The following is a 16,243-nucleotide window of genomic DNA, read 5'->3' on the forward strand; positions in this document are numbered from 1 at the left end:
CGGCATAAAACTGTAGGTCCCCTCCACTCTGACAACTTTGCTCGCACACAGGAATGGTTAAAAGTTATAAGTCAATAGGTCCTAGTTCTCAATGGACTGCTGCGCCACCTAATGTAATGTATTTTTTAAGCTGTCAATAATTTTAATGTTTTGGAATTGAAGTTAGAAACGTCTTGTTTTATAAAAAAAGTCAGATTAAAATATACAAAACACACTTTAGGACTTTAAGAAAATTATTGGAAGTTTCCTTCTCTTAAAATTTGCACACACCAAAAAGTTTTGAATATCTTAAATATGCCAGAAATACAGCGTGACCATTAGGAAAAGAGGAAGGGTCAGAAAAAAGAACTCAGTGTACTTTTGTTTTGAATTGTTGAACGTTGCCATAACAAAAGAAAAACAAAGTGTGTTAATGCATTACACATTCGGGAAGTACTGCTAAAGAACTAATCTCTGTACTTCACAGTATAACTTAAGTTGGACTTAAGGGTAACTAGAAGGGCGAGTACTATGGTTGAACAGTTAAAGAGGACAAATTTCACTGGCGATTTTACTGAAGCATGAGCTATTAACATAAGTGTCAAAAAGAGTGAAGATGTCCGAATGACGTAATTGTCTGAATGATATTATTATGTGGTACAAAAAAAATTACGGTTATTGCGTGAGACTTTCATGCCAGAGGTTTCGGTTTTAATAAATTTCATCTAAAGTTTTTGTTGCACTAAGACTGCCTCTGGCGAGTGATTGAAAAATCTTCAATCGTTTGGATTCGGCATAAAAATGGTAGGTCCTCTCGACTATGTCATTATCACCAATCATTTTAAAAGATTTTTTTTTCAATACTGGCCAAAATATTTAAGTATGTTACTGAAGTACCAGCCCAAGCTATGACCTTTGAGCTTTGTGTTTTATAGATTCTAGCCAAATCAGTTCTTCAACCGAAGAAAAGGAATGTGATTCTGAGAACGAATACGAAAAGCTAAGAGTATTATCGTCAACAAAACAAATAAATCTGTTAGAAGACAGAATATCATTAATAAAAACGAGAAATTATGTTGGAGACAACACAGAGCCATGTGGCACACCATCATTTATTTTATGGTTCTTAGAGTTGAATGCATCCAATTCTACTAGTATTAAACGGCCCAAACGGCTATTTCTAATTTAACGATAACGAAGGAGGGATTCTTCTAATCATGATGACAAGCCCTATGATATGCTTTTGAAATATCAAACGCAAAAGTCTTATTTTCTGCAAAACGATCCAAAAGTTGTATTTTACTGTTCGGCGAGATAAGCAATGAGATAAACCAGTAGACCTTTTTCTACGAAAGTCGTACTGCCAGTCATTAATTGCTGAAACACAAAAACACGCTTCAGCATCGGCATCGCCTGACGTTTAGGAGTTCAGCCATAGAAATGCAATGAAGCTTCGACCTCACGTTCATTTGACAATCGTAAGGAAATAACGTAATGTTACGTAATGTGACCCCAAACGGAAGTTCCAGTTCAAATTTACTGAACATTTGCTTTGTCTGACAGCTCAACAGCTTTAAAAAAGTCAACAAACATTTGCCATTGGTTATTATAGGCTGTGTAAGCTACTTCCGCAGAAAAAATAACAGCTGCTAATGACAGAAATGACATTTTAGAAATGTCAAATAGGAAGTGTCATTCAAAGCAACTTCGAAGCAGGCCCAACGTAACGCAGGCCAAGGCGAAGCTGAAGCGTGTTTGCCATAAGAAGATTTCGATCTTGGAGATGTTTCTTAAGCTGATAATTCATCAGCGTTTTCATGACCTTGGTAAGAAGAGGGGAAGTGAAATCCGTCGATAAATAAGAGAGTGATGAAAAAGAAATTATTCAGCAACTTTGAGCAACTTTAAGTTGCCATTCTTATTTACTGACATATTTCATTTTGACAACTAGAGTAGTCGGTACCCAGTAAGCCGGATTAACATGTTGTTTCTTGTTATGAATATCAGAAGAATTTTGATAACATTGAACATGTTGACTCGATAGAAACGGAAGTATTTAAAATATTTTAAAAAACCAAGCAAGATGGCGTGATTATGTTGACAAGCTGTTTTTGTTTTCCATTCGCAATTGATCGAACATCAGATTTTGTTAAACACGTTTTTCGAAGTAAATCCCTTTTATCAAAAATAAGAAACCAAATTAAAGTTAAGGACTTATGTATACACTTGTGTGCGTCGTCGTTCACTAATATCAATGACTTTTTTCCTTTTTCTGTTAAAATAACAAAGTGTGAATCACGCCATTGTTGTTCAGATTCTTCGAAATCAAACGTAAGCTTGTTGTGGAAGGAACCTACTTTCTATACGTGTCGTCGTATCTAACATCTACACCATCAAATCATAAAAAGAACAATGTTTATGCTCGCTTCTCCTTCCTTTGGTACATACTTTCACAGATAGATGGATACTTTTTTTTTTGTTTAAGGTTGAGAGAGAGAGAGAGAGAGAGAGAGGAAGAAAAAAAAATAACATAATACAAAATCCTATTTTACAAAATTCGCATTTAGAATATAAATTCCAGAAAAAAAAATAACAAAAACAAAAATTCAAAAGAAACCATTATTTGGCAACCTTACCATATTCTGAAGGCATTGTGCACATCGGCTGGTGGTGTGCCGGGCACATGTTGTCATGATGATGTGGTATGTAGTATTCGGCAGCAGGATAAAATTCTCCTGGATACTGGATGTAGACCGGCGTTGGAGGTGGCGGCTGGGGAGGTCCTGGATTTTGGGGAGCTGGTGCTGCTGTGGCTACAACACCATTCATGCCACCACCACCACCTCCGCCGCCATTAACGTTGCCATTTACATTGCCATTATTCGGTCCATGACCGTTTTCGTGGGGTTGCTGTTGTTGCTGTTGCTGTTGTTGTTGGCTACCACTCTGTTGTTGCTGCTGTTGCTGTTGTTGTTGCTGTTGTTGCTGCTGCTGTTGCGGTGGTGGATGATGGTGTGGATGTAGGGCATGGTGATGTGGAGGCGGTGGTGGTGGAGCATGGTGAATTTGATGGTGGTTCATGGGTACTCCACCAGCTCCGGCCGCGGCCAAGTGATGCATTGCAGCAATAACTGCCAACTGTTGCTGTTGATGTTGCTGATGCTGTTGCGGATGATGCAAGGCACAGGGCGGTACTAAGGAAGCGCCCTGGGGCGCTGATGCCGTCTGTTGAATAAGTGGCGGTGACGCCGACAAAGATGTTGAACCATCTGGTGAAGACTGTTGGTGATGTCGTGGATAGTGTTGATGTTGTTGCTGTTTTTGTTGCTGCTGCTGTTGTTGTTGCTGTTGTTGTTGCTGCACGCCTACAACCATCCCTACTTGTGTTATTGATTTGTTGCCGCTTTGATAATTATTATTATTTTTATTATTTGAATGTTTGTGTTTGTGTTTATGACCGTTAGTTGTATTATTATTATTATTGTTGTTGTTGTTGTTGTTAATGTTGTTATTATTATTGTTGTTGTTGTTATTATTGTTGTTATTACTATTACTGTTGTTATATGTTACGGCATTGTTATTATTAATGTGATTGTGTTGATGTTGTTCTTGCGATGATACCGATACATTCATGCGGACCATGCTTTTTTCTGTCAAATAAAATCACAACTATATTTTATATTTTTTTGTCTATGTATGAAAAGTAGACTCAAGTAATGATGATCCCCTTCAAGGCCGTAGTTTTCTGTTAATTCAAACCCAAAAAATAAAATGTCACTTTGGATGAAGAAGTGTCATTTCTGTGTCTCTAGATTTTCTTTCGGTTGTTTGTTGAATTTTTTTTAGAAAATTGAGGGGGGCTTACGTCTCTTTACGTGGCGAGTAGATTTACGGCAGTTAGAAATTTATTTTAGTTTTTTTATATTATTAGAAGAAAATTCCTTTATTTTAGATCTGAAATGTTTAGAATTGATAGAAAAAAAAATTAATAAAATTGTAAGGTGGTGCAAAAATATTAGTTATCCACTTTTTACGATATCTGTTTTTTTACGGACTTTCAGAAGACTTTAGGTAACACATTTAAAAAGCACTGAAAGTAAACAAGTTTTTGTTCTTAAAACATTCTTGTATTGACACCTGTCAAATCGTATGACAGCGACTGACAAAACGATTTTTGTTTCGCATTATTCTACAATATTTTTTTCACATTTGATTACTGTGTTACAAAACTTAGTGAGATAGTGTAAAAGAGCCTTACAGGAACTGTCATACCAAAGACAACCTAAACACAATGTAATACAAAGAAAACACTTTTCCAAGACTTACCACACAACAAAAAAGAAAAACAAATTAATCTCTTAATCTATCTTCAACTGAAATAAAGCAATCACAATGAACTTCTTTCAAAAAGCAATTTCTCACTTTGTCTTAAGTCTAAAAACTCCTTCCTTTTGACATATGAACATTCCGAGCTTCGTGCGTCCATATGTATAAATATTTGAAGAATCTTAAGACAAAAGGAAAACAAAATTGAAATTAATTTTCCTCCCTTTTTTGTCTCATCTTACTCCCAATTGACCACCAACGAATAACGTAGACATTAGTGATTTATTTTTTGCTTTTACCCCACGGTTCATATTGTAATCAATTTTCTGATGATGATGATGATGACCTTTAATCTTGATTCATCAGAGTAAATGTCTTCTTTTAAATCCTACATACAATATCTCATATCTCCCAAAGAAGAGATAACAAGAGTATACAAAAATATATATGACACTAAAACAAGCTGTTTTTTATGTGCCACTTTTTGGTCATCTATAAATGTTTTAATGTCGCGTCGGCGTTGCTGTCTACAGATTAGGTTGTCCCCAAAATTATCAAAATCGAATTCTAAAATAGCCCCTCTCTTATAAATTCTGATAACGAAAAATAATCTTTAACCAGGATAATAATAATACCTCCCTTTCGTCTGGCACATTTTTATAATTGACGTTTAATATGGACATTGAACACACTCGTTTTTATTTGTAGATCACAATTTTCAACGGATACTACGAGAGAGTGTCAAATTTGACCCTTGTTATTTATACAGCTGTAAACTGTAATAAAAAAAAATCCTCATCTCTTGAACGACGAAACGTGGTATTACATCACATTTCTAAATTAAATATGATTTTTTGTTTTAATTTGTTTAGACACGCACATAGTAAGTAAAATTTTCTAAAAGAATGATCTAGTTACTCAAATCTGTAAAAGCGTCCACATCCGTCAATTGCAGTGTTGCCACGTGCAAATTTCAATTTGACGTTTCTATTAACTTAGTGATAGTGAACTTAACGAATCTGTACCAACACAAACAATTTCAACTTAAAGTTATGACAAGAAGTCATTTAAATTCCAATATGTTTCTAACAGAATCATTCAAATAATTCTCCAAAGTAGAGACTTTGAAGTTTCTGTGGAAATTTGACAGATTATAATTGATGTTTGTCAAGAAATGTTTAAATACTCAGATCTGTAAAAGCAGATCTGTAAAAGCATCCTCATCCGTCAATTGCAGTGTTGCCACATGCAAATTTCAATTTGACATTTCTATTAACTTAGTGATAGTGAACTTAACGAATCTGTCAACACAAATAATGACAATTTAAAGTCATGAGATTAGAACTCATTTAAATTTCAATATGTTTCTAAAAGATTTATTCAAATAATTCTCCAAAGTAGAGACTTTGAAGCTTCTAAGCAAATTTGACAGATTATAATTGATATTTGTCAAGAAATGTTTAAATACTCAGATCTGTAAAAGCATCCACATCCGTCAATTGCAGTGTTTCCACGTGGAAATTTCAATTTGACATTTCTATTAACTTAGTGATATTGAACTTAACGAATCTGTCAACATAAACAATGACAACTTAAAGTGTCATGACAGGAGAATTCATTTCAATTTCAACTTCATAATTTTCCACAGTAAAGACTTTGAAGTTTCTGGGCAAATTTGACAGATTATAATTGATATTTAACATTTGTTCATCGGCTGATTGCCGTAGTTGTGGCTTCAGCTGTCACACTACTATAAGTAATTTACAATTCCACAAGATGGAGTTCCAAAGGTGCAACAATGAAGATCGTAGACTCTTAAGTTAAAAATATTTGAACTTTGTCCCTAGAACCGCAAGAACATTCCAACATTTCTGTTAAATTTTGTTTGCGAATATGCTAGACATGAGTTCGTTCAGTTAAAATGTCAGTTTTTATGTCATTACTGCTTTTACAGGATTGATGACATATTTTTGACATTTCATGTTGATTAAAAATATGTTTGTTTTATAATTTGTGAATCATATGATAAAAGGTAAGTTCGGTTGGACTTACCCAATTACATGAGTAGGGTCAATTGAACTATAAATGTCAAATGATTCCACACTCAAAGTAGATTCGATAAAAATTGTTGATTTTTCTTGAAGATGACATTGACATAAATACTGCCAGAAAAAACATTGAGTAAAATAAGGCCTTTAGTAAGGAACTTCAACATAAGTCTGTAAAATTATTCTAACAACTGTCAAACACAACAAACAAAAAGTTTGTCACATTAGACGGTGTTTACATTAGACTTTTTGAAGCTATTAACTTTGACATTTCATCATAATTAAATTTTCTTCACACGAGATAAAAATGAAAGGAAAGTGAGGCAGAAATGTTTTAATATTTTTGAGTGGGAGTGAGAAAGAATGTCAAAATGTCATCGACGTTTTGATCAAACAATGTTGTTTCGTGTAAACTTTTCTTAATGACACATATTGACGCGAAAGACCCAAATAACTATTAGGATCATTTGAATAGTCTTTCATTAACTATTCTGGGATAGTGGCAATTTTAAGTAGCATTTTTGGCGGTAATTGTTAATTCATTTCCTCTCAGACAACTTGACAGAAATTGTATATTTTTTTTTGTAGCAAATAAATACAGATGAAAAATTTGAAGATTTTGATTATTTTTCACGATTAATGTCAATTGAAACAAATTTGACAGTTGTTTTATCTTTTTAAAAACTGTTGTTTACAATTCGCAATTAAACGTCATTTTTCTTCTATTTCAGATAAGTCATGTTGACAATGAAACCAAAAATAAATAACAAAGCAGGTGCAAATGGCAACTCTGTGTTATTGGTAGTCGTGTGTAAATTATTATTATCAACGACAACGTGTGCGAAAATTCTCTGACGAATTGCTGATAAAAATAAATACAAATTATGCCAGCATCACAGTCGTAATTTCTTTTTTTGCTTATCTTCAACAAACATGTTCTTCCTGTGCTCGTTGTTTATTTCTTATTTATTTATTTAGTATTTTTTTTGCATTTCAATGACTCTAAATTTATATTTACTAGTTTATTTTTCAAAACTGCACTTCTTCAAGTTCACATTTGAAAACAAATGTTTTGAATATTTTCGTGTTTTTTTTTTGACAGCTGCAATGTCCATGACAGAAATATATTCAGATGCTCAACGTAAAGATCGAGAATGAGAACGTTGTTCTAAATTTGATTTATCTACTTTACGTTTTCTTTGTGTGTGTGTGTGTAATCTTTTATGCGTTTATAGGGAGACAGAGAGATAAGGTAGTGCGATTTGTGTCATTTGGAATTACCACGGATCAAATTGAATTCCAACTGCAAGTGACAGATTATGACGACAACGCATGACAGATGAAAGAAAAATTGTTTTGCAATGCGCGATAGAGCGACAGTGTGCCGTTTTGTTGTGTGTATGTATGAGATAGAGTGCAGTCGCAGAGTGCACTAAATTGATGAAACGCGCGCTCGTGTTCGCGTATTTTTAATTCATAAATCGGATGTGGTAATTATGAATGAATTTAATATTGTTGTTTGTATTTATTTTCATTTGTTCAGAAGTATGTACAGTTAAACGAATGGAGGAATCTATAAGCAGTTGTTGTAGGAATGTTATACAGAGTGGTATTTGACATTTAGAGGCCTCTGACACAAAAAGAGAGTATGTGAGACATCTCAGATTTGTGTTTTCCGCCAAATGTTTAACAAAGTATTGAAGTACAACAATCTGACAGTTGAAATCCTAATGCTTCAGTTGTCGTTGCTCTGAACTATCAAATTGTCATTTTTAAGTTTTGTTACACTTTATTTCAACAATGATTTAAGTGTCAAAACTTCAGGACACAGAAATTCTTAAACTGAAAATCCGACATTTGTATGTGTTGTCAAAAAATTGTTCACAATCTTGTGTCAAATGTAAAAGGTGCCTTAAACTTACTCATAAGTTAATCCGCTTCTGGGCATTTGGGTGTTTGCTGAATAATGAGCTGGCATTTGTGTAAATGTTGATCTTTTAATTGAGTGTAGGTTAATATTATTCTAGAATTAAGATTATTTCTATTGACATTAAGATTCCTAGAATTATTGCTGTTGTGCTTTTTTTTATTTTAATGTTAATATTTAAATAGAGTTTTATTTTTTTGCAGATTTTACTACAAATATGCTTTCAGTTGATTAGAGTGATTGGACTATGGACTTTTGATACCAAAAGGTAATCAGTAATGGTTATTGACAGCCAGAAATCTTAATAAATAAAATTAGGGAAACATAAGACCATTAAGTTGCCCTTGGAGTGAGATAGTCTTTTGGAAAACATTTGACAGTGCGGTATCAAGAACTGCCATTAAAATCCATCACTATGTAACAAAAGTCATCTAAAATGTTGGAGAAAGTTTTGAAGTAACCCAATACCCATATGAATGGTTTTAAATAAATGTAAAAAAAAATGTCAAAATTAATCCATGATTTATAGGGAAAGAGTAGAAGTTAATTTAGCTTTAACTTTGATAGTTCTACAGGCAGCTGATACAAGTGGTCGAAACAAGTTCCAAACTTTTCTCAAACCTTATACAAATATTGTCAAATGTAAATGTCAATGTTTTTAGAAGAAAAACAAAAACAGACTACAAGAAAATCTTTGATAGATGGCGCCACTGTTTCCAGAACTTTACTTTTCTTTCAAAGAAAGTGGAAAATCTAACCTGCACCAACGGAAATATTGAAAATAAAATTAATGAAGACAAAACTTCTGATTGAGGAAGTAAAACAAAAACCATAACCAAACGTAAAAACGTTGATCTTGACGAAAAAAATTCTGATATATCTATGCCACATACCATAGAAAGTTGCAACCTCCGTATTTAAAGACTTTGCAATATCATGCCCAGTTGCCAATTTTAACTCTTACAACAATGTACTTGCTTCGTTATCTATTTCTTCTTTAACATTACCCCTGATAGCAGCACCTAAACTACTGAATGTGGATTCTTCGACTTCTACTTTGTCAAAAAACATATTTTTTTAAAATTCACCAACGAAACTACTTCACTGACATATCCGGACTAAAGGCCCATTATAAATAAAAGACTTAACCGAAACTAAGCTAATGTCAAAACCGAACGTAAAGTTATCGGAAGTTATCGTCAAATCAAAGAGTAACCGTAATGGATTCAAGTAACTTAAGCAAATTTGACATTTGCTTAAGCTCGAGCCATTTAAATGGCTCTTTCGTAATTGCGCGAAAGTTAGCGAAATTTAACAAAACTGAGAAGAACGTCTTCTATGGTTAGTGACATATAAGACTGCGTATTGGTTCGTTCCCTTAAGCTCGGTTAAGTCTATTATAGTTGGGCCTTAAAGGCTGTTGAAGGGCAAAAAATATTATTTCTTTCTAAACTTGCACCGTTTACAAATGCACTTGACATAAAAAAATCACTTGTCCGAAAAGTTGGGTTCCATCGTAACCATACCAAGTATTCGTCCTTTAAAATACGTGCTCCTGACTCAATTTTCCATATTTTGACCATCGTTTTGGCCTGAAGGAGTAATAGTTCATGAATTTAGGAATAAGTTGAACAACGCTTTTCGTCAGTATCGGACAACGCTAAACCACCGTCAAAGCAGCTTAAAGAGGTATTTATCTACTACCAAAACGTAAATGGACTTCGGACAAAGACCAACATGGCTTACAAAACCATTAACAATCTTCCTCAGGATATCATAATATTGACGAAAATATGGCTCCAGAACTCTATCTTGGACTCTGAGCTTTTTGGCTCCTCTTATCAAGTCCTTAGACGTGATCGTAATAACTCAGACAATTCAAACGCCGCCGGTTGCGGAATTTTTGTCAATATCAACAATACTCTCTCTGATTGACGACTTTCGATCAACAGACATCGAAATACTATGCTCAAAAATTAAAATGGCAACAGGAAATTTATCTATTGTATCAGCATATATACCTTGAAGCTCCAAGAACGAGGTTTATGAAATCCTTTAGAGCCTGAAAACGAAGTACTGGTTGTTGGTGATTTTAATTTACCCGATCTCAATTGGTTTCAAATTAACGACGATAACTTCTACGTTCCAATAAACGCGTCATCTTAAAACGAGTTGTTTTATTAACAGATGGTATTTGTTCATGTGGCTTAAGTAAACTAAACGGTGTGAAGAACTGTTTTGAAAAACACTCGATCTGGTGTTTTTCTCCGAAACCATATGCTTTGATTTCTTCTGCTATCAAAATAGTTGACGAAGCTCGCCATCATGGCTTCACCTTATATGCTATCTAATAACAAAAAACTGGAATTTAACTTTAGTAGGTGTAATTTTGAAAACCTTTCTAACTTATAATGTACGATCACTTGGGATCACTTATTTTGAAACTTAAGTATTGACGATATGTGCAACATTTTTTATTTAACTCTTTCTGACTGTTTCAGCATGGTTTCAACATTCAACTGTTACTAATTTGTTTAACTTTACGTCTTTTTTTTTAGATTTTTTTTGAATAACGTGAACAAGTTGTTTGTATCTTTACTGATTTCAGCAAGGTCTTTGATAAATTGTGTCATAAAACATAAAACTATCACAGCAAGGTTTTAACGACAGTTTCATAAACTGGATCTCCTCATATTTGCAAGACAGACGTTATAGTGTGAAATTTAGTAATGAGTGTTTAAGTTCAGTTGTTGTGAATTCTGGTGTCCCCCAGGGTAGTGACCTTGGTCCTATTCTATTTGTTTTATTTATAAATGACTTGGTTTCGATCATACAAAATTCGTCTGTCCAAATATAAGCTAATTTGTTGTGAATTCTGGTGTCCCCCAGGGTAGTCACCTTGGTCCTATTCTATTTGTTTTATTTATAAATGACTTGGTTTCGATCATACAAAATTCGTCTATCCTAATATATGCTGATGATATTAAAATTAAAAAAAAATAGTCAGATGTACTGACTGTCTTCTCTTGCAAGACGACTTAATATTATTCAGGGAATGGTGCAATAATAATCGTCTTGTTTTAAATGTTGAAAAGTTCCAATCGTTGTTAGTTGTCAGGTTGATTCCCATTTCTTCAGGTAAACAAGTAATTGCTTAGTAGCGAAACAATCTTGTCAGAAATATTTATTATACATTTTTAAGTTTATGTCACAAAATAACTGTCAAAAAATCCCACTAACCTTTGCAAATTTACATTTTAAAGTGAACGTAACTAATAAATTGTCAAAGTAATCAATCAAAGTGACATTTTCTGTCTTGACGGAGTGTTCAACAACAATTAATGTAAACAGTGTAAACATGAAATGTGTTGCAACAAAAATGACAGGTCAGATATTAAACGAAATGAACTTAAGGTAATTATCAAAAAAGAACAAAAAACAATAATATTTACCAAATAACTATTAAGAAAGAAATATGAACAAATAAAATATAAAATAAATGTATACCGAGAGATTTATTTTATTTAGTATTTGTTGGTAAATATTGATTTTCTAGGATATTTTTTGTTTAAACAGACAATAATAAAAGCAATAATAAATCAACGAAGCTCTTTGAAGAAAGAAAAATAAAAAGTTCAACAAATTGTTTGTTTAATATTTATTTTGTGCAAATAATGGTGTATTTTTTTAATTTATCTGCATCATGAGTATATTGTTTATCTCTGTCAGAAAATATGCTTATTGATTAAATACACATGCAACTAAGCAAATTCCATCAATCGGTTTTTAGTAATATAAAAAATAAAAAATGGCGCCCAACGCTAGGCCATACATATACCATTGTTGCTAATTTGTATTGTTCAGAGAATCGTGGAAGAAGATGACCACAGAAAGTCAAAATAATTAAGACTTTGATGTGACAGATATTTTGTTCATATTAAAATTTCAAAGTGGCGCCCAACGTCGGTTAATAATCATTCCTTTAAGAACATTGGGAATATAAAAAACTTCCACAGAAATACTTATTTTCAGTGATTTTTTGTTATCTTCTTATTTTCTTGTGTTTACATATAGAATATTAAAATTTCAAAGTGGCGCCCAACGTAGGTTAAAAGTCCTTCTTTTAAGAACAGAATATAAAAAACTTCCACAGAAATATTTGTTTTCAGTGAATCTTCGTTCTTTTCTTATTTTGTTGTGCTTACATATAGAAACCAATATAATTTTTCACCTTCAATACAATGAACCACAAAAATAGCCTTGAACTTCAAGTGAACAAGTAAATAAAAAAATGTAGGTGCGATTCAATAAAATCCACTAAGGAATTTTATTCCCCGCTCGGCCACGTAGTCGTCGTCGTCTTCGTCGGTGTAGTACCGAGTGCATAATCAATTAATGGCTGACCAGAAGCGGTAACGTCTACGTCGCGTTGTCGTCTTTATCGCGTAGTTAACTTAAAGCTCCCGACTGCCATTCTTCCATATCCACGATACACAGATTATAAAAAAAAAACAATATAACAAAATATTTAATCACATTATTTTTGTTATTGTTATAATTTGTTTGTGAATTTAGGGGGGGGGGGGAGTTGGGCTTTTAGTGATTGTGCTGAAAGGAGAGGCTGATTATTATATAGAATTTTTCATCATTCATTGAAAAATGTTGTGCGCAAAAGTTGTAAACAACATTTTCCTCTGCTTCTTTGTTAAACAAATCAAACACAGACATTTTTCTACAATTCATCATTCATTGGAAAAATGGCACGAATCGAAAATGCATCGCAAATTATTCCTATCAACAAAAAACGGGGAAGGGAGTCGTATTCGCTGTGATTGTAATTCTTGGAAAATTATATCAAAATTATAATACAATACATGACTCCCACATTATTATTGATGCGGACTTTGAATTTGATGATAGAAATGTAAGTGGAAAGAGTTTTGAAATATTTGCGCTGATAATTCTATGAAAATAAAAGAGTTATTAATTTTGGTGTCGAAAAACAGCTAACCTTCTAACGTCGAAATTTATTACTGTAATTTGCATAGAAATAGACAAATTAAAGTGTGTGTGGTGAGTTTTAATTTTAAATAGGTGAAAAGGATTTGAATTCGGATTACTTTATATACACCAGGTGTGGCAATTAAGTTCCGGGAATTTGTAAATAAAAAACAAGAAAATGAAGCTTTAGGAAAAATTTTACTATCGACCTTCACAATACTTCCCTTAAACTCTACACAACGATTCCAACGTTTCTCCCATGATTGGAAGCACCCTTGGTAGTCCACCAAAGTTAGCCCGCTTAGCACTACGGTTAAAGCTTCTTGGACCTTCTGTACGCCGCCATGATGAGTTCCCTTGAAGTGCGACTCCATTTTTGGGAACAGAAAAAAGTCGCAGCGAGCAATATTGGGGCCATAGGGTGGGTGAGGAGGCAACGTGGGGATGAGATAACAGATCCTCGCAAATCGATTTCCGCATTTGTTTTTGTTCATGGGTGAGAACTTAATGACCATCTTTGCACAGATCTTTCGCATATTCAAAATTTCGTGTAACACCTTGGGAACCGTTTCTTTGTTGATGTTTAACTCGTAAGACAATGCACGAATGCTTAGGCGACGGCCAGACGTGATCAACATGCGCAAACGATCAACATGCTTCCTTGAACCGCTTCGCCCATTCAAACACACTCGTTTTTGACATGCTATCGTCTGGTGTACCGCAAGGAAGTGTCCTAGGACCAATCTTGTTTGTTTTTATATAAAATCGTTATTCTAGTGGATATCAACGCTTTCATGGCCACTTTTGTTGATGATACTGCAATATTGGTGCCAGGTAGATCTGTTGCCTAAGCTACATTGCAAAATGCAGTACATAACGAAAGACTAAGAATGCAAAGCTTAAACGAAAAAAAGAACACCTAAAAGAAATGAAAAGGGCTGGAGAATACAGAATAATTTTCTGGTTAATAGGAAAGACATCTGACCTTTCTATTTAGAACAAATTGAAATACAATAAGGAAATACTTAAACCCGTTTAGACTTATGGCATTCAAGTATGGAAGAAAACAAATGCTGGAGCTATCTTAAAGTTTCAAAACAAAGACCTTCGTGGAATAATAATTGTTCATTTAGTATATACGAAACACGTTTTCTCTTAACCAGGAGAGGACGTTTTTGCTCGCTAAAATTTCCGCTTGGACGACGCTACAATGATTAGGGAGGTGGAAAGAGATGTTTAAATTAAGCTTTTCTGAGTACACACCACTACCAACTCACTCATTTATCTTCGATCCATCTGTGTAAAAATGAATGTTTTCGCCATCCGGGAGTTTTTTGTCTTCCCATTCATATCTGGATGGAATGGATACCTGGAAGTTCTTTCGAAATAGGGGTTTAGGAATAGTTTAGTCTATGTACTTTGGTATAGAACCGAAGAGGTTCAATATGATGATTGAGATGAGGCGTTGGGTCTTATAGTAGTAGCTGTACTCGCGGCCATTTTTCTGCTGAAGATGTCGAGAAGTGTTAGATGGAGGAGAGTGTTTAAAGCTGCTGAGGGTGCAAGTAAAAAAAATGTCTTAACTCTGTCCTGAATATTAGGTTTCCACTTTAATTTTTTGTCTAATATCAGACCAATTTATTTGGCTTCATTGGTAAAAATAAGTGGTCTACCTTTAATTGAAGGATGTACTACTACTGGGATCTTGTATTGTATGTTGTAAAAAGGATGAGGTCTGTTTTTTGAGGATTAATACTAAGCCCGCAGTGATCAGCCCATCTAGTGTGCATATTAAGTGCGTTTTGGAGGAGGTCTCCCAGTGTATTAGGATGTTTTCCTGTGACGGTGATAGCAACATCATTGGCATACGTAATCTCTGAAGCCTTCCCTCTCAAGGGATATTAGTAGTTTTTTAGCCACTATGTTCCACAGGAGAGGGAACAGAATACCACCTTGTGGAGTGCCTCTACCGACAGACCTCTTCGTACAAAAATCTCTATGTTTGAGTTGATGATCATGCGTTTTTAGCATTAGATTTATCAACTCACAGAGTGAGTATTAGACGTTTAAGGTCGTCAAAGCAGAAGCTATAGTGGATTTGTCAACGTTGTTGAAAGCGCCCTCAGTATCCAGGAGGCAGGAAGGCAACCATAGTATATTCCTTTTGCTCTAGCTAGTATTGGATAATTCTTTTTAGAGTGTGCAAGGCTGTTTCTACCGATTTCCCTTTGGAGTAAGCAAGCTGAGAAATCGATAGTATCTTATCAATTCTGTTACGTACTTGGATATCAATCAGTAGTGCCAGAGTTAAGAGAATGAATGATGAAAGGTCTTAGATCTTTAGGGTTGACATGCGAGCCTTGGGAATGAAAACTACCTTAACTTGTCTCCATCACTGAGGTATATAGACGTGATCTAGACAGCTTTTTAAAGATCACCTCAATGATGGGCAAAGTTATATCGATGGTATGATGTAGCTCAGCTGGTATGATTTGATCTGGACCTGGAGATTTATAAGGTTCGAAAATGTTCAGAGCCCATGTCTATTTTTCTTTTGCAACAAGACCTTGAAGAAAAGTTAAGTTAATACCCGACCCAGGAAGCTATTTGGGAAGTGGGTGTCTAATAGCGTTTCTTCGCAAGAGTTAGTCCATGTACCATTTGAGTTTTTAAGACAACTAGACATGTTTGGATTTGTAGAGAGAATCTGTCTTAGCCTTGATGCCTCCGAGGATTCTTCTATTGAGCTACAGAAGGATCTCCATGAGGAACTTTTGGCTATTCTCAATTCTTGTTTATATTTTTTAAGGGATTCCTTATAGAAGTTCCAGTCTTGGGGATATCTAGTCTTTTTTGCACAATTGAAAAGCCTTCTACAACCTTTCCTGAGTAATTCTAGTTTAGCAGCCCACCAACATAGTTTCCTCTTTCCTTGTACTGTAGTGAGGGGGCAGTTTCGATG

At 34.3% G+C, this 16,243-nt stretch overlaps 1 protein-coding gene across 2 annotated transcripts in view; it reads right to left on the reverse strand.

The window, feature by feature from the left end:
- Window positions 1-16,243, reverse strand: part of LOC129948957 (fibronectin type-III domain-containing protein 3A) — a 249,002-nt gene that overhangs the window by 163,922 nt on the left and 68,837 nt on the right. Inside the window, exon 3 of one of the 2 annotated variants that reach the window (XM_056060117.1) lies at window positions 2,611-3,933. In XM_056060117.1, the coding sequence (XP_055916092.1) occupies window positions 2,611-3,621 (1,011 nt within the window). In that variant the 5' untranslated portion in view covers window positions 3,622-3,933. The remainder of the gene's footprint in view (window positions 1-2,610; window positions 3,934-16,243) is intronic. The other variant, XM_056060118.1, reaches the window with a different exon arrangement.

Source organism: Eupeodes corollae, chromosome 3 (assembly GCF_945859685.1).
Source record: "Eupeodes corollae chromosome 3, idEupCoro1.1, whole genome shotgun sequence".
Lineage (NCBI taxonomy): Eukaryota > Metazoa > Arthropoda > Insecta > Diptera > Syrphidae > Eupeodes > Eupeodes corollae.